This window comes from Castor canadensis, chromosome 12 (genome assembly GCF_047511655.1).
Source record: "Castor canadensis chromosome 12, mCasCan1.hap1v2, whole genome shotgun sequence".
NCBI lineage: Eukaryota > Metazoa > Chordata > Mammalia > Rodentia > Castoridae > Castor > Castor canadensis.
In genome coordinates this window covers 20,953,761-20,976,621 of record NC_133397.1, presented here as the reverse complement: position 1 = coordinate 20,976,621, position 22,861 = coordinate 20,953,761, and the positions used below count along the sequence as shown (strand labels likewise).

The window sequence follows — 22,861 nt, the reverse complement described above, 5'->3', positions numbered from 1 at the left end:
CAGCATGGTACTGGCACAAAAACAGACACGAAGACCAGCGGAACAGAATAGAGGACCCAGATATGAAGCCACACAACTTTATCCAACTTGTCTTTCACAAAGGTGCTAAAAATATACAACGGAGAAAAGACAGCCTCTTCAACAAAAACTGCTGGGAAAACTGGTTAGCAGTCTCTAAAAAACTGAAACTAGATCCCTGTATATCACTCTATACCAATATTAACTCAAAATGGATCAAGGATCTTAATATCAGATCCCAAACGCTAAAGTTGGTACAGGAAAGAGTAGGAAATATTCAGGAATTAATAGGTATAGGCAAGAACTTTCTCAATGGAACCCCAGCAGCACAGCAACTAAGAGAGAGCATAGATAAATGGGACTTCATAAAACTAAAACGCTTCTGCTCAACAAAAGAAATGGTCTCTAAACTGAAGAGACCACCCACAGAGTGGTAGAAAATATTTGTCAGCTACACATCAAACAAAGGACTGATAACCAGAATATATAGGGAACTTAAAAAACTAAATTCTCCCAAAATTAATGAACCAATAAAGAAATGGGCAAGTGAACTAAACAGAACTTTCTCAAAAGAAGAAATTCAAATAGCCAAAAATCACATGAAAAACTGCTCACCATCTCTAGCAATAAAGGAAATGCAAATTAAAACCACACTAAGATTCCACCTCACCCCTGTTAGAATAGCCATCATTAGCAACACCACCAACAACAGGTGTTGGCAAGGATCAGGGGGAAAAAGGAACCCTCTTACACTGCTGGTGGGAATGTAAACTATTATAACCACTCTGGAAAAAAATTTGGAGGCTACTTAAAAAGCTAAACATTGATCTACCATTTGATCCAGCAATACCACTCTTGGGGATATACCCAAAAGAATGTGACTCAGGTTATTCCAGAGGCACCTGCACACCCATGTTTATTGCAGCACTATTCACAATAGCCAAGTTATGGAAACAGTTAAGATTCCCCACTACTGATGAATAGATCAAGAAAATGTGGTATTTATACACGATGGAATTTTATACAGCCATGAAGAAGAACGAAATGTTATCATTCATTGGTAAATGGATGGAATTGGAGAACATCATTCTGAGTGAGGTTAGCCTGGTCCAAAAGACCAAAAATCATATGTTCTCCCTCATATGCGGACATTAGATCAAGGGGAAAAACAACAAGGTGATTGGACTTTGATTACATGATAAAGCGATAGCATACAAGCGAGGTATGAGGATAGGTAAGAACACCTATAACTAGATAGCATTTGTTGCCCTCAATGCAGAGAAATTAAAGCAGATACTTTAAAGCAACTGAGGCTAATAGGAGAAGGGGACCAGGAACCAGAAAAAAGGTTAGATCAAGAAGAATTAACCTAGAAGGTAACCCACATGCATAGGAAATCAATGCGAGTCAACTCCCTATATAGCTATCTTTATCTCAACTAGCAAAAACTCTTAGTCCTTCCTATTATTGCTATACTCTCTCTTCAACAAAATTAGAGATAAGGGCAAAATAGTTTCTGCTGGGTAGCGGGGGGGTGGGGTGGGGGGGGTAGGGGGGAAGAGGGATGGAAGGGGTGGGAGAAGGGGGAAGAAATGACCCAAACATTGTATGCACATATGAATAAAATAAAAAATTTAAAAAAAAAGAATGGGATCTTGTAAAGAATGGTAAAAGTGAAAAGGCACATTAAAACTGAACTTTAAGAAAGAATAAAATTCAGTAGATGTGATCTTTGCAATCTGTTTTTTACATAGGGTGATAGCAATGTAACTCTGACGTGAAAACATGAACACCTTGTGTGTTAGTGTGAAGATAAAATTAAATAATCTGGTAAAAACACTTTAGAAACTGTAAAGAACAGTGGCAATTTGTTCTTGGTGAAAATCAAATCCAACGTAGCCTTTAAAAAAAGGCCTTAGTTTCAGGTACTTTCCTGATGCTCACTTTGCAGCTATACGGCCCTCCTTTCAGTTCTACCAACACATCTTTCTGTCCTATTTATCTTGGGACTTTTGCAGGTGTTTCCTGAGTCAGGAGTACTCAACTGCACCAAAACCCTTTTTGTCACCCCCTTCTAATGCCCACATTTTGGATAGCTGGCATAACTTCATCCCTTGTCCCAAGGACTCAATATCAGCTAAGTCTCAGATAGGCCTTTCAGTCTAGCTTTTAAAAAATCCTTCCAAATACCATTCTCACACCTTTCCCATTAGAAAATTATAACAATATATAATTACGTCCTTGGTTTCTTTTCTTTTTTAGACAGGGTCTTGCTATACTGATCATATTGATCTTCAACTTGTAGGCTCAAGTGGTCTTCTCATCTCAGTCTCCCAAGCAAATGAATCTATGTGTGTGCTACCACACATGGCTATATTACATCATTGATTTTTGCAACCACAGACACCCTGAGCAATCACACATAGTGAGAGTTACTTCTAGGGACTCAATCAATATGTGCTGAGTACATTTAAAGAACATAGGAAAAAAGAAGAATCAAATACACTTAAGTATAATATTAAAACCACTACATTCACATCCTTTTGTGAATGTGTATCTACAAATATTTACGTATCTTTGCCTGCTAAATTCCTTTAAACATTTCCTTCCATGATTAAAAAAATTAATTACCAAACAAATATAGGTATGTAAATAGTTGCAAAGTTGTTCACCTCACCACATAATTATAGTGTCTAAAATGCACAATATCTCAAGACCACTATTTAAAATGTTTTCTATGTAAGACTAGGAATCAGAGGTTAAATATCACAGAAAGACAAAGCATTTCGGATATAATTAGTTTTAGGAGCATAGTCACATTATTAATACTTATGGAACATTCTGAATTTTAGAGTGAGTACCTGTAGTATCTTGCTTGGTCATAAAGGACTCTACGCCTGTAATAGCTGGAGGCCGAGGTAATCGCCTTGCAATACAGATCAAACATGACTGGAAATCTGCCAAAAACAAGAAGGAAATTTAAGGAAAGAAGGTAGAAAAATGTTTACACTTAGGTTTTTTTTTTTTAATAAAAACAATGCATTACAGGATTTATCATAATATTAGAACTACACTGAACTAAAACTGCCGACAAACCAAGTCTGTCAGCTCTAGGTAGAATGCAAGTTAAAACAAAGTGCTGCTTTAGGAATACTCTTACAAAAATATGATACATCTCATGTAGGTGAGTGATAACAACTAGAAATAGTAGTTTGGATTCCATTTAAGCAACCTCATGTCGTTTTTATTTGTTATTTTGCTGGTGTTGGGGATTAAACCCAGGGACTTGTGCATGCAAAGCACGTGCTCTATTGCTAAGCTATACCACCAGCATTAAAACAGTGTTTCAGAAAATGTAATTTTGTAGTCAATTTCCTATATTCATTAGAAACTAATTTTGCAATAAATATTCTGATACTCAACATACATGTACTTAACTAAGAAAAATAACTTGTACTTCTGAGGAAATAGGATTTTGCTTTTAACAAAGGTTAGGCAGTCTTCATATGTAGCCCATGCTGACCTGTACATGTGTTTTTTACCTTAAAGAACCTAACTGATACAAGTCTTATTTATAGATTCAGTAGAGAATGATCTGTTTAAATCTATGGGTCTAAATTTCAACATGGATAATTTGGGTTCATTTGGTGGGATTTCTAAACATGATTTTTAAATTTTTTTTGAGAAAAGTTCTCTTTTTGTAGCTTAGGCTGACCTTGAAGTTACAACCCTCCTGCCTCTGCCTCTGAAATGCTGGGATTATACTCATGTTTCACCATGCCTGACAACAGAAGACTGTGTTTTTAGGACACACATTTTTTTTAAAACTTTCAATTCTTGTTTTAAGGGTGCAACATACAATATCATACAGCTAATCAGTAAGATTTGGCACTGGCATTCTGTGAAAAGTCTCAAACTGATTGTGACCCCCAGTTCCTGGTGAGACCAATTACATACATGGCTTTTTTTGGATGTGACTTTTTGTCTACTCCTTTTCCTGGTCCATATTCCAGTTCCTATTTGTGGTGCTTGTAAAGTTTACATGGAGGACTCATCCACTGTCACATATTTAAGTCCATGCTAACGCATATTAGAATTTCAGCCATGTTTTCATCGATTCGTAAGCTTTCTCTTTATAAATTACCTTGCATAGTCTGAAAAAAAAGGCAATTCTATCCTCCAATGTTCCCTACATTCTAAACGTAAAACTTTCTAAAAATCAGAGCTATTCAACAGCCTGATGCAGCTGGTACATTTCCAACTGACAGCTGTTAGTTGTATCTCTTATTTCTAGACAGCAAGTTGGTTTGAATCATTTGACATTTCAGTAGGAATGCCAGCTTGAAGCTAAAAATTTGGGGCATGCTAAAAGGGAGACTCTAGATGTTAGTAACTGCAGCTTTTTTGAAGTATGATGAAATGCATAGCAAACTGAATTACTGCTATGATATATAATGTAGTAAACAAAAATACAATGTGAAGAAGGCAGTTTATAATTAATTACCTCTATGTTCTTTCAAGTCATAGAAAAAGCAAAGCTTTAAAATGACCCTTCACTTTACCTTCTCCATCTTCTTGAATTGACTTTGGCTGTGACACAGTGAAACACTGCATTACTTCATACCGCTGGCAAGCTTCTTGGTTCTCAGTACCTGGCTCGTCTGGAGGGTGAATTAGCATCCTGCAGTTAAAAGTATGGCTATTTCGGCGTGTTGCCTCTTGAGGCCAAGGAACTCCATTTACTGGGAATGGAAAATTCATTTATGTGCTTGTGAATAAGGCAAAAAAAAAAAGTACAAATTCTCAAGATACAAAAACGTATTTCAAGCCATCTGGCTAATTAGATACTCAGATTAAAAGACAGATCTCTGTAGGGCTAACCTTATCCCGCGTCAACAGAATACTAAACAGAAAAATCTAAAAACCTATCCGTTAGAGATTTTAACATTTCCAAAGAAATATATAAGATTTACTACCTCAAATATTCTATTTCACCAACAGCCTTTAAAAATAGTTAAAAGACAAAAGTAAAAATCATTAGCTATTTTGTTATAATTTCATAGCAGCTAATTAGTGAGCTTTTCTGTTTGTTCCCAGTTATGCCTGGACAATGGGGAAAAATTTCAAAACCACAGCTACAATGTTAAGCAGGAGTATTTACCATGCCATCCTGGATCCTTAAGGATAGGCTTTGTGTGTTTTGTTTCTCTAAGGAGTCTGAGAAGACTCCAAACAACACTTAGAATAGGGGCGGAGCCATGACAGTTTCTTATAACCATTTTTCTTGGGCTTTAATTTATTAATTAAACTAGCACAGCTCATATGCTACAATACTTTGAATACAGTAGATAATCAAGTATGTCATGCTCTTATATAACAAAATGAATTCGGTTATGGAAAAGACGTCTATGTATTTCAAGTAAGAATCACTGACTGTGTGGCAGGTCACGATTTCTCATAGTGTTACATTCAGACCATGGAGGTCATGAGGCAGCCAGAAGGTTTTTAAGGCTGCTCTCTAACCATTCCCAAATGTTTTCTTACCTTATATTCTCCATTGACCCACTTCCCTTACTGTTAAAAGATAGCATGGAAACAAACCTATATTGGAATAAGGAGTCTTGGGCTCTACTTTTAGAGAGCTATGAGGTTTAGGTTAATTAATGTATGATTTCCAGTTACATCATCTTTTTCTTTTTGGGAAGGGGGATTTTTTGACAGAGTCTTGTTGTGTAGCCCAGGCTGGCCTTGAATTCTCAATCCTCCTGCCTCAGTTTCCTGAGTGCTTGGATTGTAAGCATGCATCATGACACCTAGCTCAATTGCTTCATCCTTAAAATAAAGAGATTCACTATTTATCTTTAAAATCATTATGCTCTAAAATTCTCTAATTAAACACCTAAAGTCCCTTGATACTACAGTTCAAATATTAAACTAATGATCTTGTACAAGGAATAATTTCAGGTCCCCCGCTAATATAAACACATGCCACTCTTCAAAGAAGAAATAAGGTTTCTATTCTATTCAGAGAACAATTAGAAAATAAAAGGCTATGGATGACATTTCATATACAAATCTGGTTTACTTATATACATTTCTGGCCAGGGCCTTTCTCTACCCATTTTTAGAGCCTAAAGAGTTGAAGAAAGTGGAAAGAAAAAAATCACTGGGAAAACTAATACACTCACTCATTCATGTTTTAGTGCTCTCTATATGTGCTGAATAAGCTAAGTTCTCTAATTCTTTAGAAAATTCTCCAACTAAAGTAGATAAGACCCTACGATAAAAAATAATTTTGTTTTAAGCTTTTGTCACTTAAAGCATGATATTTATCCTGATCTATTTGGCTGTAAGGGACGGTTTCAACTTACTGAAGTATTTACAAAGCCACTTGCTAAATGTTGCTAGAGAAAATTCAGCAAATATCTAATTCTACACAGTTCATGTAAAAAGAAAGAGAACAGAGAAAACAAAAAATGAGCAGATGGGTGGCTAGGTGTCTGAGTAGCATAAGGAACCAAGAAAAGAATAGATAGTAAAAAGGAAGAAAAGGCATTTCCTTGAAGTTTAATTTCATAGGCTGTTACATTATACCTAAAGTGTAAGAAAAACTTTTTGAGAAGTCCAAAAACAAAATGTCCAGAACTGATCACTATACTTAAAGCAACTAACGTAATTTGGCAACAATTTATATACTAACTATCATATCATCTTAAAGCAATAACAATAATAATTAATAACAAGATCATTTTCGAATATGCTGATCCTCCAATATATGCTGGCAAATATCTCAGGTGATCTTTCTAGATTCCCTATATTTCATAATATTAATTCTTAAAAATTACTCAAATTAATTTACCATGATGGAGCTTATAGTTTTTGAGCCTAAATCTTCTTTGAAACAGTTAAGTACTATAGTTAACAGCTACATTTTCATGAAAAGGGACAACAGCATCACAAACATAAGGCTCTGTGTTCTCTGTGGAATGGAAGTAAGAGGACAGATCTAGATGAGGTATAAAGCTCTGACAAAGCTCAGTACTTTGTGGGAGGGGGCAGTTTAGATTATCCAGCTTGAAAGTGGTTTTCCTAATCTTTACACAACTGCTTTCATTTACCCATCACATGATTCTTCTTTTTAAAATAGGTGTAAATGCCACTGCTAATATTAAAAAAAAAAAAAAACCCTTATAACATAAAAGTATTATGAAACAAAAAAGAAGAATTTTTTAAAGGTGAAAGTAGCTGTTCAGATGCTATTTTAAAAAGAACTGAGAAGAATGAAACTCTCCTACTGAATGTGGTCTGTAAAAAAATTTGCCTCAATACCCTCTATGGAACAGACTACAGAACACACAAAGACGGATGTCCTTCCTGACATCAGTTTCTAAGCTTCAAACATCAAGTAGTTTTGAATAATACATTCTTATAAAGTTATCATTCATGAATTTAAAAGATCTAAAACATTCAGATAAAGACAGTAATAGTAACAATAATAGCTAAAATTTAAAAGGAATTTGCTAAGGAATGTGCTAAGCACCATTTATTTACCCTTCAACATTCCTATGAAAGATGAGGCCTAGAGGGAGGTCAAGTGTCCTGTCCAATGTTATACACCTAGTAAGTGGTAATGCAAGAATGAATTACCCATGTCTGTTTTATACCAAAACGCTATGTATGTTCTTAACTACTACAGTGTCTGCATCACTAGACAATAAATGTCATGAATCTATAAGCACAACTTACTTAAAATGTTTTCAAACTTAAAAGTCTCAATTTATTAGAATTTTGCAAATAAGTCTATGTTTACTAACATCTTATATAAGCTTTTTATAACTACCTGAGCAGTCATCTGTCCACATTTGTCCTTCTGGATAAAATCTCTCACTGTACTAGCTTCCCAGTTTTCAGATTTGATTTTCTTTTCGTATTTTTATTGTTGTGCTGGGTGGATGCACATTGTGGCATTTACAAAAATTCTTACAATGTATCAACTATATCATACTTAATTCCCACCCCACCATGATTTTTCTTACAAACAAAATGTCATGCTTAAAAGAAATAGATTTTAGATACTGAAATCTTCTAAATCAATAAATTCAAAAGCAATTTTTAAATAGTTTGGCTTTTGTTTTTTCCTTCAAAAATTCTCCTTGATAATGAATAAAAAGAAGATAATATTTCAAATCAGGTATGTGATACATGCGTATACATGACTACACATATAAGTAATGATCTTAATTTTTTCTTTAAATTTCTTCCTTGATAGTCTTTGAACCTTGATTTTTTTTTTTGGCAATTGATAATGAAACATAAAATTATTTTATTTTGCCTCTCTCTTTGATTTTCTAATAATTTGACTGTTTTGTTAATGGAGGTTTAAATATAGTATTATATTGTATTTTCTCCTCAGTGCTTTTTGTAGGTATCTTGGGAGAGACTATTGGCTTTTCCAAGTTAGTAAGTTGGGCTTCATTCTTGTGTGGGACCATCTCACTTATTTTTAATGGGTGATCAGTCACCACTATAGGTGATTCACTCTGTTACTACAGAGCATGCCATACCTTTAGTGATCTACTCTATTGTATTCTATTGTACTTCTACAAAGGCAGTAGTGCTCCATTATTTGTGATGTTTCTGTTCTGTCAAACTTTGGAAGAATGAGAAAAAGGTGCCTCTACAGCAGAAGTCTCATATCCTTCCCTGTTGTGTGGGAGCCTGCTCAGAGAAATCACCATGAACTGTCAGGTAAACTGAGGACCACATCCTGTAGGTGGCCAGGCATAGCATCACCAGCAAATCAGATATCAGACGATACTCCCTCCTTTTTAGCCTCCTGGCAGAGACAGGGCAATCTGAATAGTCATGGGTCTGCAATAAGCATGCTGGGAAGGGGAAATATTGTGGCCCTTCCGCAAACAGTAAGCTCTTCTTCAGGGGACAGAAGACAGCTCAGTCTTGTTTTCTGTGACCTCAGTCCTCTTTCCAACAGATACTTTGTTACCCCAGATGAGAAAACTTAAAAATTTTAAATGAACAAATAAGATGCTATGTAACTCAATTAAATTCACATGTCAGTACTTCTTAAAATCTGTGGTACAGCAGAACAAAAGAAACCCAAAATCCAAGGCCAGGGGAAACAAATCTAAGTATTACCCACAGTGACATCAGGGAAACCTGAACTTGTTTTGACTTCCCTGACCACCTGCCTCATTCCCATACTAAATGGTGGCTAGAAACTCCTAACTCTCCTGCTCAGATACATTATCACATAGTACTTATGTGAAAACTGATATGACATCAATTTATTTGTGTGATATGATTTCAAAGCTTATTGAATAAAGAAATGATGAGAAAAATAGGAACAAAAGAATCTGAAATGGAATGGAACCTGAAATTAAACATGAAACTGTTCCTATTTGCCAACAAAATGTACACTGACTATGGAAAACACACTCATGCACATGGAGACATAGGAACCAAGTCACCAAGGGTAACTGAGCTTGAGCCCTGAAAAGCTTTAAAAAGACCCTGAAAATCTGAGACATAAACAAAGGATGCTGTTAGTTTACATCCATGAACTTTAGAGATTAGTAAAAGTTCCCCTAGTTCCTAAGAGCCCAGCCTGCCTTAAAGAACATGGGTTAAAGAATGGAAATCAACCCCATCCATCCTCTCTGTTGGGTTCCCTGGCAGTGGACAGCCCATCTAATCATACTCCTGAGTTTAGGCAAAGTAGTAGGAAGGATTTTTATTATGTCTCTTTCATGGATATTAATAAAAATTGAAAACAAAGGGATTCTTTTTTTTTGGTGGTACTGGGTTTGAACTCAGGGCCTTGTACTTGCTAGGCAGGCACTCTAACATTTAAGCCACACTTCCAGCCCTCTTTTTCTTTTTTTGCTGCAGTTATTTTTCAGGTAGGGTCTTGAGTTTTGTTCAGGGTGGGCTTCAGATCAAGATTCTTTAACCATTGCCTCCCTCCCTCATAGCTGGGATCACAGTATATACTACCATGACAAGCTTATTGATTAAGATGGGGTTTCACTAACATTTTGCCTTCGTTGGCATTGAATTGTAAGCCTCCTGATCTCTACATCCTGAGCAGCTAGGATTACAATCATAAGCTACCATGTCCCTAGGCAAAACAAAGGGAATTTTAAGCAGAAGCTTCTAGTGGTAAAGCAACTAACTGTTCTGTCTCCAACTACTGTCACATGATCAAAATATACAAGATGATGAATGCTCTCTTATCATTTATTGGATTATCTGAACCTAAAACTGCATTAAAAATATTTAAAATATATTATATATTATTCTATACTATTAATTACAGATTACAATATGATGTATTACAAATATAATATGATACGTATTATGAAAGGAGAAGCCATAGAGTCAGCATTCTTTTAAAAAATGAGTTTCTTTCTACCTAGTGATTTTGGCAGCAGATTCTTGACAAATTCCGCATGATCTCCCACATGTAGTATGCTGTAGACACTGGTATTCATCAATTCCTCCTGATTATAACCCAAGTAGCTGGTCACATTCTCTGATACAAATACAATTCTTCCTTCACAGTTCACAACAAAGAAAAAGCCATCCAAAGCCTACAAAGTAAAAAAAAAAAAAAGATTAAGAGGTTGGGAGTATGCTGTAGACACTGGTATTCATCAATTCCTCCTGATTATAACCCAAGTAGCTGGTCACATTCTCTGATACAAATACAATTCTTCCTTCACAGTTCACAACAAAGAAAAAGCCATCCAAAGCCTACAAAGTAAAAAAAAAAAAAAAGATTAAGAGGTTGGGAGGTTAAAAGATAAAGAGAGAAGCAAGCATATACACTGCTTTATTAAAAAAGAGATCTGTAATATATGTCAAGTTAAAAAGGAGGGGTTTCCTTCTCTGTGGAGGTGACAGAATTTTTGCATGAACTGTAAACTAATGTTTACAATAGGTCTAAATAAATGTCAGCCTTCTTTCTTAGAAATAAAATTTTATGGTAGCAGCTGTGAAGTAGTGATTATCCCTTTTATTCAATCATAAAAAAAAAACAACTCTAAACTGTATAGGTTAATAGCTGGTCTTGCCCTAAAGGAACCTGTGGTACAGTGAGAGAGAGAGAGAGAGAGAGAGAGAGAGAGAGAGAGAGAGAGAGAGAGAGAGAGAGAGAGAGAGAGAGAGATAGGCATGATAAATACAATATGAGAGACATACACAAAATACTCTGAGCACAGACAAGGATACCTAATTTGGGATCGGTGAGGCAATGAAAGGCTTCTTACAGAGCCCTGCCTGAGGGAAGGACATTGCAGGCAGAGAGCAGCATATGGCACACAAGGAAAGGCATAAGCCATGTGTAGCTGCTGGAGTACATGGACAGAGCAGGTCCTGGTAGGAAATGAGTCAGGAGAGTAGACAGGTGCCAAGACCCAGGGGCCTCCTATATGCTGAGATGGAGCCAAGGTTCTCCAAGAGGAGATATATGTGCACCAAAGAGTACAGGAAAAAAGAACCTCTATATTGTAATCTAAAACATATAGAAGAAATCAAGCTTAATAAACATATAGACTTCATGCAGTCTAGATGGTCACAAATCACAAACCCTGGAATCCTGAGGGAAGATCTGGAATCTTTTCATTTATTTGCAACATGTTGCAGGATACAGAATGTATATAAGCAATAAAAATAAGACCTTTACAGCTCAGAACATTTACTGAATTTTGTAACAAGATTTAAAAACCTTATGGAGTCCTTAAGTTATATGTGTCAAAATGCAAATGAGCTGCTCATTTTTCTTTTTAGAAAAGGCAAGTGTCTCACGTTTGCTGGCCTCTTCTATAAGGGTTAATGATAATATGCTACCTAGTAGATACTTTCCCCAAAATAAACAATTTTTTCTTCAGAGTTAAAGTGAAATTTTAACAATAATGCAAAGTAAACTGCTTTTCAAAAAGATACTTATCCTATAAGGGGGCATGTGAAAATGGATGTTTGGGAATGTTATCATAGTTAGATTTGTGTGTGTGTGTGTGTGTGTGTGTGTGTGTGTGTGTATGTGTGTGGTGTTGGGGATAGAATCCAGGACCTTGCACATGCTAGGCAAGCACTCTACCACTTAAGTTTTATAGCTATGAAGCTTCATAGTTATGATTTTGCAGATGAAAAGGAATAGTTTATAAAATTTATCTCCTTTTACCTGCTGAAAAATATTCTAATCAAGAGTTTTAGTAGGCTTTGAATCTACTTTTTTTTAAGTGTGAAAATACAACTTCTGATATGTTTAGAAGAATTACTCTTTGAATCAAAGAAGATGGACTGTCAAGAAAAACCTTTGTGTAACTGATGGACAGGATTTGAAAATGAGTATTGTGATTTAAATAAATACATTCATGATCTATGCCTCCATATGCATCTACCTTATCTTTGTGAGGCATTTTTATCATCTAAGATGATGGTAATGATCATTCTTGTGTGTGTGTGTGCGCATGTGTGTGTTTGTTGCTGTGAACTGAACCGAGGGTCTTGCATGTGCTAGGAAAGTGTTCTATTACTCAACTATACCCTCAGTCCTTTATTATTAATTTTTTTGTTTTCTTTTGGAAACCTAACCTTGCAAGGTAGCCCAGGCTGGCCTTAAGCTCACAATCTTCCAGACTTACTTCACTTAGTATAATGTCTTCTAGGCCTACCTGTGTTATTTTCCTTTTCTCTTTAAAGGATGAAATAGTATTTAACTGTGAATATAGATGTTTTCTTTATCCGTTCATTTGCTGATGGACACTTAGGGTTGAAATGCAAATTAAAGCCATAGTGAAATATCACTTTACATCTATCAGAATGGTTAGTATCAAAGAGACAAAAGATAACAAACATAGATGAGAATGTGGAGAAAGGTGAACTCCTGTACCCTGGGAATATAAATTGACACAGCCAATATGGGAAAAAGCATGGAAGATTGTCTAAAATTAAAAAATATAACTACCAGGTGACCCAGCAATCCCATGTCTGATGTATATCCAAAATGTATACTGAAATCAGTATCATTAAGAGCTATCAATACTCCCATATTCACCACAGCATTATTGACAATACCCAAGATACAGAATTAACCTAAGAATCCATTAATGGATGAATGGATAAAATTATTATTTAAACTAAATGTTAAAATAAATTGCATTTAGCGCCAGACATGGTGGTTCATGCCAGCAGTTCCAGCTACTTGGGAGGTAGAGACAGGAGAACTGTGGTTCACGACTAGCCCAGGCAAAAACTTAGTGAGACCTTTTTACAAAAACAATCAGGGCTGTGGTCTCAGCTATTAGAGAGATAGAGGGAGGAGGATCCTGGTTCCAAGCCAGCCTGGGCAAAAGCCTAAGGTCTTATCTAAAAAAAACAAAAGGACTGGGGTGTACCTCATGTGGTAGAATCCTTGCCTAGCAAGCTCAAGACTGAGTTGGATCCCCAGTACCACCAAAAAACAAAACCAAACACAAACAAAATTGAACTTAGAACTACATCTCTAAATCATTCTGTTACAGAGCATTCAACTAAGATTTTAAAAAAATAATGAAGCAAAACCCCTTGTTCTCTTTAAAAAAATATTGGTAATATTTTGTTTAGTAAGAAAAAAAAGAAAAGAAAAGAAGCTACTTTTATTGCAACTGACTGCTATGATCATCTCTTAATTCAAAATGCAATAATCTCAAAATCTCAATACTAGGAAAATCCTTTACAAACTATTTTTACTTTAGATGTACATAGGAAAGCACCTTAATATCCACCTAACTTTTTTTGCTTTTTTTGCAGTACTAGGGTTTGAACTCTCAGGGTCTCAAACTTGCTAGGCAGGTACTCTATCACTAGCCATGCCTCCAGCCCCAGCTAACTTTTTTAAAAAGTCAGATTACTTGTAAATCTCATATTAAGTGATCAATATAAATATTTGCCTTACAGTTTATATGAAAATAGGAATAATTAAAAATACACATTTATTTTTAAGGTATATTTTAAAATTATTTTAAAATAATCTTGGAAAATAACCAAATCAATACACATATCAATATACATTGAACTTCCTTAATTTTGTTTTTATTATAAATGAAATGCATGCTTACAGAAAAATTTACAATATGAAAACAAGGTCAATAGTAGAAGATAAGCCAAAATCCCACTCCTGAAAGATTGATAACAATTCAGGGAATAATTTTTGGCACTAGTCTTATGAATATACAAGCATGTAACTTTTTAGAAGTATGTCTGACTAATATGATCAGCTTTACTTATTGTAGTTCTACAAGTTTCCCTTATATACTGTACATATAATGAAGGTCCCCATGTGCTCCTGGGGAGGAACCTTCCTGACAGCTGGTCTTATGTTATGCTGCACACAGAGATGATAACAAATGCCTGTCCATTAAGTACAACAACATCTATCTGAGGTGCTTTTCCTTCTGCCTGGATGCCTCCCTTAAGGAGAAGCACCTCAGTGTCACAGCAGGACTCTCACTGCATAGGCTTCTCACAGGGCCCAGGGTTTCAGTGAGGTCACCACCTAGAGTCAGTCACTGGACAAAGTATTAGAGATAAACACAAAATTCTCAATACTTTCATGTCTCTGAGGAGAAACACATAAACATGGCAAAAAAAAAAAAGGAATTCACAAAGGTTAAGAACAGAGTGAGGCTCCCACAGTGGGAAAGGGATAAACATTCTGTGGCTGAGGTTTCATGGAGAAGGTAACATTACACCTGGTCACAGGCTTATAGGAACGCAGGTGGAGGAAGGAAGGAAAGGCCATTTAAGACAGAGTAAACTGCTCAGATAGTTTAAAAAAAGAAAAAAAGCCTTCTTTTATATACTTGTATTTGTTACATTTAATAGTAAAAAAGTTTTTGTGAAAAAGTTTCAAGGAAAAGCAAAACAGTAAGGAATTTGTCCAGGAAGCAATGGGGGTTATGCAGAGGCAATGTTGATCTGCTTTTAGATAGACCCTTGGCAGGGACATGGGGTGCAGACTGGAGGATGGAGACCGGGTACAGCAATGGTGACATCCAGTTCAAATGACAGCCCATGGTACTGGAAGTAACAGAACTAACAGCATCTGGTGGCCTATTACAGCTGCAGAGCTGAGGATCTGGAGCAACTCTTTCATTAATGACTTCAGTGCTCTGAAGTGCCTTTCCCCTAGGAAAGGGGATATGGTGGTGAAAACCTGTTCTTCTACTTCGTCTTTTTTGTTTGTTTTAAAAAAAAAACCCAAAACCACAATTCCCCCTTTTTCAAAATAGGAGGTAAAAGGCATTGTAAATTTAGCTTTAGAAATGTTCTAGACTATATTGTCAAACTGAACTTTCTGCAGTGGTGGGAGTGTTCTGTATCTCTGTTGTCTCATATGTTGGAGTCACTAACCACATGTGAATACTGAACACTTTAAATGTCATTGGTAACACTGGGGCACAGCATTTTTAATCTATTTCATTTTAATGTAAATATCCACATGTGGCTAGTAGCTATCACACTGAACAGGACAGCTCCAGACTGTAGCCTGAATAATGCAATGAAAAAGCTCCTTGCAGGGTTTCTACCACACCCTGGTCTAGCTGCCCTGGATTAATCTCTGTTATATTTAAATCATGGGAGACAAGGTTGAGGGATAAAGAAAGGGTAGTTAATGAAAGCAGTTTTGAAGTCTATAAAACTTACTAATTCTACGTTAAAGGCTTACGTATCTACAGCGCATAAAAATATATTCTTGAGGCCAAGAACCTAAATATATTTCAACTCTGTTTTCACAATTTCTAATTCAATTTTTTTAATATTTGAAAACTATCATCTAGCCAGGCATGGTGGTGCAAGCCTGTAGACCTTGTCTCAAGAAAAAAAAAAAAAAAAGTAAGAGAAGGAGGGAAAAAGGGGGAAATAGAGAAAGGGAGGGAGACAGGAGGTTGAGGAGGAGGGAGGGGGGGAGTGAAAGAGAAATTAATGTGTAATGTGTCACAGTTTCCCTTTGACTCAAGCAGATGTTTTCTTGTTGTCTGTTCCTTGAAAGTGTCTTGACTTTTCTGATACAAGGTTAACAAATGTTTATAAAAAGTAGCAACTGCAATAGTCTTTGTATTCAGTTGTGCTGCATTTTATTTGTAGATTACATTTGCTCTCTTTGATCTCTGTGGTTTCTGAGTATTGCACAGACAGACTAGGATCCAAATGATCGCTTTTCACAGAAACCCAGAAATCTCAAGGACCTTTCTACCTAATATTTCTCCAGTGTTTCAAAAGACACTACATACACATAATATAATCAATAAATATTTAATGAATTGAAAGGAGATATAAAGTGCCAGGGTCAGTCTAACTGAGGGCTCAAAGACAGATGGAATTTCCAAAGAAAAAGTAGAAAGTATGAAAAAGACAATTCTGCTAACATGCATATAGGAGGTAAGAGCTAGGAAGGGCCGGATCTCCAGGAGGGTCCAACTGCAATCAAGTAGCAGGGCAGTGGTAGGTGGTGAACACTGGGCAGTAATGAAAGGCAAGTGGGAAATGAGTCCACTGCACATTTTTTTAAACTTACTTTCCTTCAGCAATTTATATTAAAAATTACAATAAAGCAAAGTTGAAAGACTTTTATAACAAATATGTACACATCCACTACCTAGATTCTATCTTAACATTTTTACTACACTTGCTACAACACTGTTTTCCAAGATACAGTCATGCAAAGAATAATAATAATAATAATAATAAAATAGCCTCCATCCCAGGTGGCCTCTTCCCCTGCCCCTCCAGTTCATGGATACATTCACTCAAGGAGTAGTTTCTATCTCAGTTTCAATGACCAGTGTCTTTTAGATTTTATAAGTCTACAATATTGTGTGCTTGTTCCCTAAATAAAAATCACTAAAACCAATATTCTAAATTAACAAAACTGGTATAATTTGGGTAGCAAAAAGGATTTATATTTTGACAAAGAAGTTGCTAGCAGGAAAGTGGCTGTGCAAAGCACAGGAGTGGAGCATGGGGAGAAGCTAAAGCAAAAAGGACACACTTGGGTGGCATCTCTATAGGATGAGAGGTGAAACAATGTTAATGTATTACCAGAGGTGGAAAAGCAAGGACTTAATTTTAAGAATTTTCTTACATTAGCCATAGCTAGAGGGAACTATGGCTAATACAAAAGTCAGGGAAGTTATGGTAATGGGGCAAAGTAAATAAAGAAATGAGGGATTAAAGAGACCTATACAAATTTGTTAGAACTTATACAAGTTTCTATACCAGAAAGGAAGCTTTGAGGAAGGACAAGGAACAAATTTATTTTACATACTCATGTAAATATATATAAAATTAGACACAGAGACAGCAAAGTGTAGGTTGTGGGGATGAGAATGCACGTACACATAGACAAGCGTTTTTAGACAGTCAGGTATGAGAGAGCATTGACCGTAATGAGCTTCCTTGAAAACAAAACATCTGTGTTCAGAACACAGGTAGCAAAAATTAAATAGGAAAGGCATGGATGAAAATTATACAGTAATTACAAAGTAATTCAAGTTTAACAGTTTACAAACTTTACAAAGTTTTATAGTAATTCTCTAAGAATATTTACATGAGCAATCTGAATTTTTTTTATTCAGAAAAATTTCTGGGACAATACCTACTCCAATAGAGGTTTCCTTCACTCAAAAGTGAAATTCTACAACATATATATAGATAGCACTAGCTAGCTAAATAATTCTGTTTTTCCAGTTAATTCTAACCATCCCTAAAACACAAGGCAAAGACATACAGTAGGTTTCAGTTTTCCATCAGACAACTTGGAATACCTTTATGAAAAGTATTTGTGCTCATTATTTACCTTTAACTCTGAAATAAAAACATCTATTGTTAAAAAAAAACTCAAATGGCTTTTATAATAAAACAATTACAAAAAGTTTTTAAACACTTTACTTTGTTTCATAATATATTAATTAAATATAAGACATAAAAGAAGGTATAGAAAAGACTAAATTGGCAAGAAAAAAGGTATTTAATTTCTAGGTCAATGAGGATACTTACCTCTAAAAGAAGAGGTCCTAAGGATTCCTTTTCTATCACTCCTTGACTACTTGATGAGATATCTGATTTCTGTACATCATCATCAGTTGTTGATTTCTCTACAATAAAGAAACTAAAAATCAGACATTCCAAGACAGCTCATTTCCATAAAGGCAAGTTTATGAAGACATAGATTTATGTCATTAAGAAAAAGGTTTTTTTTTTTTAAAGGAAGTTCTACTAAAGAAAAACCATTAAGTTCATATAAATTAAATCACTAATATATGAAAAACCAAAACATTTAAAATTCCTAAGATAGAAATGGTTATGTGACAGTTTCTGGCCTAAGGAATATGAACAGAAGTGAGGTACAATTTCTGAATCTTGTCTATAAAATGACTCCCCATTTTTTTCTTTCTCCTTTTTGTCATCTGGGACATGGACAGGTGAGTCATACCAATCACGTGGATAATGGCAATACCTTAGGAGTGGCAGAGCAAAAAAGATGGAAGTATTATGAATAGCAGGCACCTACCTAGTAGGTATTTTGGGTGTCTAGCCTAGCTGATATTCTAATCGATGTACTCTATGCTTCTCAATAGCATGCTTATTTGCTGTACTCTACCCATGTTTTGCCCTTGGTAGACGTAATCTGTTGACATGCTACCATGAATAGTAAGAATTTAGTTTATTTACACCAACCTGCTACACACATTTTTCTCTCCACTAATCCTCTCAATATATGTATTTAAAATATTTTTCAAGCAATCAATATTTAACATCTACGTTACTGCTGTTATATGAATATACTTCATTACTGCGCCATGGTGTGTGCTGTCATTTATAGTTCTTTTCTTATATTTTGTGTGTAGTTTCAAATTTTCAGTGTATTTCATTCATCCCTAAACTCACCTCTTCATTTGGTCAGCTATGGAAATATTCCTCCTGGAGTCTTCTATGCACTTGCTCCTACTGTGACTGGCTATTTTTAAGTTGCTGCACTGCTGTGATCCCCTTTCCTTTGTTCCCTGGTTTACTATCTAGGCTTCGATAGATATTTCTGACAATGGTATGATAGAAGATAACAGTTCTGAGACTTTGATTGTCTGACAATATCTATTTTTCACTAATTCCATGTCTAGAAGTCTAGTTTTCAAAATTACTTAGAATCCATTCCAAAATCAATCTATTGTGTTGAAGACCTGCTTTTCTTTGCTCTTATTTTTTTCTCTCTGATGTTTTAAAATATCACTAAATTGTGTATTGGTACTTTTCATTAACTGTGCTGGGCACTACATGAGTGTTTTTTTTTCTTTTACTTTTCTTTCTGATACAGGGTCTCACCATGTAGCTCAGGCTGGCCTTGAATTTGTGATGTTCCTGCCTCAGCCATCAGAATGCTGGGCTGCTAGGAAAATTTTATTACTTCCTCTTATCATTTATTCCTTTCTATTTAGTCTGCTCTTTTTTTCCTGTGATGAATCCTATGTTACAACTCTTGAACTAATTGTATAATCCTGTCTTTTTCTTTTCTTTTCTTTTTTTTTTTTTTGCAGTACCGGGGCTTGAACTCAGGGCCTAGACTTTGAGTCACTCCACTAGCCCTTTTTGGTGAAGGTTTTTTTTTTCAAGATATGGTCTCACAAACTATTTGCCTGGATTGGCCTTGATCCGTGATCCTACTGATCTCTGCCTCCTGAGTAGCTAGAATTACAGGCATGAGCCACCAGCTCTTAGCTCTTTTTATTTTTTTTAGCAACACTGGGATCTGAACCCAGGGCCCTGTGCCTGTCAGCCAAATGTTCAACTACTTGAGCCTCACCTCACTCCTGAGTACTTTTGTCTCAGGATGGTCTTGAACGATGGTCCTCCTATCTATGCCTCTCATGTAGCTGAATTGCAGGCCTGCATAACCAGAACTGGCTTGTTGAACTGGGAAATTGCTAACTTTTTGCCTAGGCTGCTCTTGAGCCCTGATCTTCCCAATGTCTGCCTCCTGAATATCTGGGAATAATAGGCATGAGCTATCATACCTGGCCTAATTTCTTATCCTTTCTCTTATTGTCCAGTCCTTGTGTGTTTATTTTACTGTCTAAGGGATTTCTTCAAATTATCTGATAGATTAGATGTAAAAAGTACTGTGGAAAAAAAACAAGAACAGTGTAGAGCGATATGTACATTTCCTTCTTAAAAATTTTAATAGGGTAGTTAGGAACAATTTCACTGAGAAGACAAATTTGAGCAAAGACATGGAAAGGGTGAAAGAGCAAGTCATGTGGGTACCTAGGAAAGAGAATTTCAACAGAGGGAAAAGCAAGTATAAATCCCTGAGACAACATATGCCCAGAAAGGCTGGGGAAGGGTGTGCAGAGGCAAAGAAAATAAGCATCGGAGGAGGTAATGATTTTTCCAAGGATCCTATTTTAATTTAGTTTTTAAAGTTTTTTGTTAGCATAAATCAATTGTATGAAGGGGTTTCATTGTGGTGTTTACATACATGCATATGATGCAATTTAATCAAATTCATCCCATCTGCATTGTATATTACTCTTCTCCATAGCCTTCACTCCTCCCACATGTCCTGCTTTGAGTTACAGAGGGTACTCTTCTGTCAGGGTGAAGCGTCTCCTCTGTGTCCCTGAGAGGCTGACTGCTTTAAGTGCTCTCTTGCCCCCTTAAGCTGCTGCACCCACCCCCTTTTTGCCTTAGGCTTCACCCACATTAAAGTTGGCTCACTAAAATGCCAACTGGAAACCCTGTGAGAAGAGGGACAGAGTAAGGAGCTAAGTTTTCCACTTAAGGTCATCCCTAAAAGTCTTTCCCCTTGGACTGATTGATTTCCCCACAAGAATCCTGCCATTTTCCACTTAGGGTGTTATGAGCCAGGCTGCTGGTGTCTATAGGCTTCAGGTATGGTTTCTCTTGTCTGCTGAATCAGCTGTCACTTGACAGTTTTCCAGTTTCTAAAATCTTTAAATCATGCAACTTTAGTGTTTTTAAGTACATTTGTCTACAATCTTTTCATACTGATGCTATTCATTTGAAGTCTTTTGGGTCTGTCCCTCATTTGGTATTTGTGCTATTACTCACCATAGATTAATTTCTCGTGTAAAGTTTTAGTGTAGAATCACCCAAACAAGCACTTTTCTGTGGCACTCTGTGGGGCCAAGTTGGGAGACATTCTGCTCTGTTTCTGGTGGGCAATTCCAGGGTTTAGTGGTATGGGATTCTTGATAAGTATGAGTAGTACAAATATCAACTTCAAAAGTTCATCAAGAATTTTTCAGAGGAAACTTTTTCTCATGGAGAACCAAGACAGAGGCAAGTGTTCTCAGGCAGACAAGAAATTACCCTTTCCGGAGTTACTGCTCTTCAATTCAGTGCCAGAGCCTCAGGTCATGCTACTACTTGTTTTCCTGCCTCAATTCTCTGTGACTCTGGAGTCCATAAATTTCCAGACAACTAGTTTTCAAGTTAGTCTAGTAAGCCACTTTGCTATAATAAGAAAGTCCTGACATAATAAAATAAACGCCATCTAAGCAAAAACATTTAATAAAATTATGAATTTAACGTTGTTTCTTAATATAAAAGAGCATAATGATGTATTATGTTTTAACAACAAAGAACATAGCCATGTTTTTTGTTTTTTACCTTGTTCCATTCTCTTCATTAGCTGTATCTGATCGACTGTTTTCTTCAAAATCTTGCATTTGTCTGGTTTTACACTCAAGCTGTCGATGTCACTGATGTTGGCAGACAGTAATTCAGCTAGTTCTTCTAAATATTTATTTTCTTGTTCCCTGCGCCTCTTTTCAGTGCTGTTACACAAAGAAAATCTCATCAGGGTACATTTATATCACATTATTTCCTTCTCTGATCAAGCAGTTAATGTTTACAGATTTAGAGAAATCCTTATCATCACTGAAAATATAAAACTAAGCCTGTTTGGTGGCTCACAGCTATAATTCCAGCTTACTGAGGAAGCAAAAGTAGGAGGATAGTGGTCTGAGGCTGGCTCCAGCAAAAGTATAAGACCTTATCTGAAAACAAAACAAAAAAACCTAAAAGCAAAAAGATGTGATGGCTCATATGCATAATTTCAGCTACTCAATAAGTGGAGACTGGGAGGACTGTGGTTTGAGACCAGCCCAGGCAAAAAGTTATCAAAACCCCAACTCAACAAACTGACAGCTGTAATTCCAGCTCAGTACGAGGCGAAGGTAGGAGGATAGTGATCTGAGGCCAGAAGCAGGCAAAAATTCAGATCACGTCCAAAAAAAGGACTGATGGCATGGTTCAGGAGGTGTGAGGCCCAGAGTTCAATTTCCAGTATTACCAAAAAAAAATTCCCAAAACAGATTTTAAAATGTACTTTAACCTAAGCTATTCAAGAAGCAGATATTGGGAGGATTATGGTTCAAGGCCAGCCTGTCCAAAAACTAAGACCCTATCTCAAAAATAGCCAACACACATAAAAAGGGCCAGTGGACTAGCTCAAGTGGTACAGCATCCACCTAGCAAGCATGAGGCCCTGAGTTCAAACCTGGTACTGCCTGCCCCCCCCACCCCCGCCAAAAAGAGTAATTTAAACTTACATCTAAAAAAACAGACACTATAAAACACCAAGATGCAGAAAATAATTCTGACTAAAATAAATTAAGTGAGGGGCTGGGGTGTCGCTCAACTGGTACAGTGCCTGCTTAGCAGCTTGAGGCCCTGGGTTCAAGCCCCAGAGCACAAAAAACAAACCAAACATATAAAGTGAATGCTGTATCAGATGTGTTTCCCCAGTGACATATATACT

The 22,861-nt window shown here is 36.2% G+C and overlaps 1 protein-coding gene across 1 annotated transcript in view; it reads right to left on the bottom strand.

Annotated features, from left to right (window-relative positions):
• Nucleotides 1–22,861, bottom strand: part of Ncoa1 (nuclear receptor coactivator 1) — a 238,200-nt gene that overhangs the window by 78,548 nt on the left and 136,791 nt on the right. Inside the window, 5 exon segments of the mRNA XM_074049293.1 lie at nucleotides 2,880–2,975; nucleotides 4,581–4,760; nucleotides 10,451–10,628; nucleotides 18,079–18,176; nucleotides 21,709–21,875. Of these exon segments, the coding sequence (XP_073905394.1) occupies nucleotides 2,880–2,975; nucleotides 4,581–4,760; nucleotides 10,451–10,628; nucleotides 18,079–18,176; nucleotides 21,709–21,875 (719 nt within the window).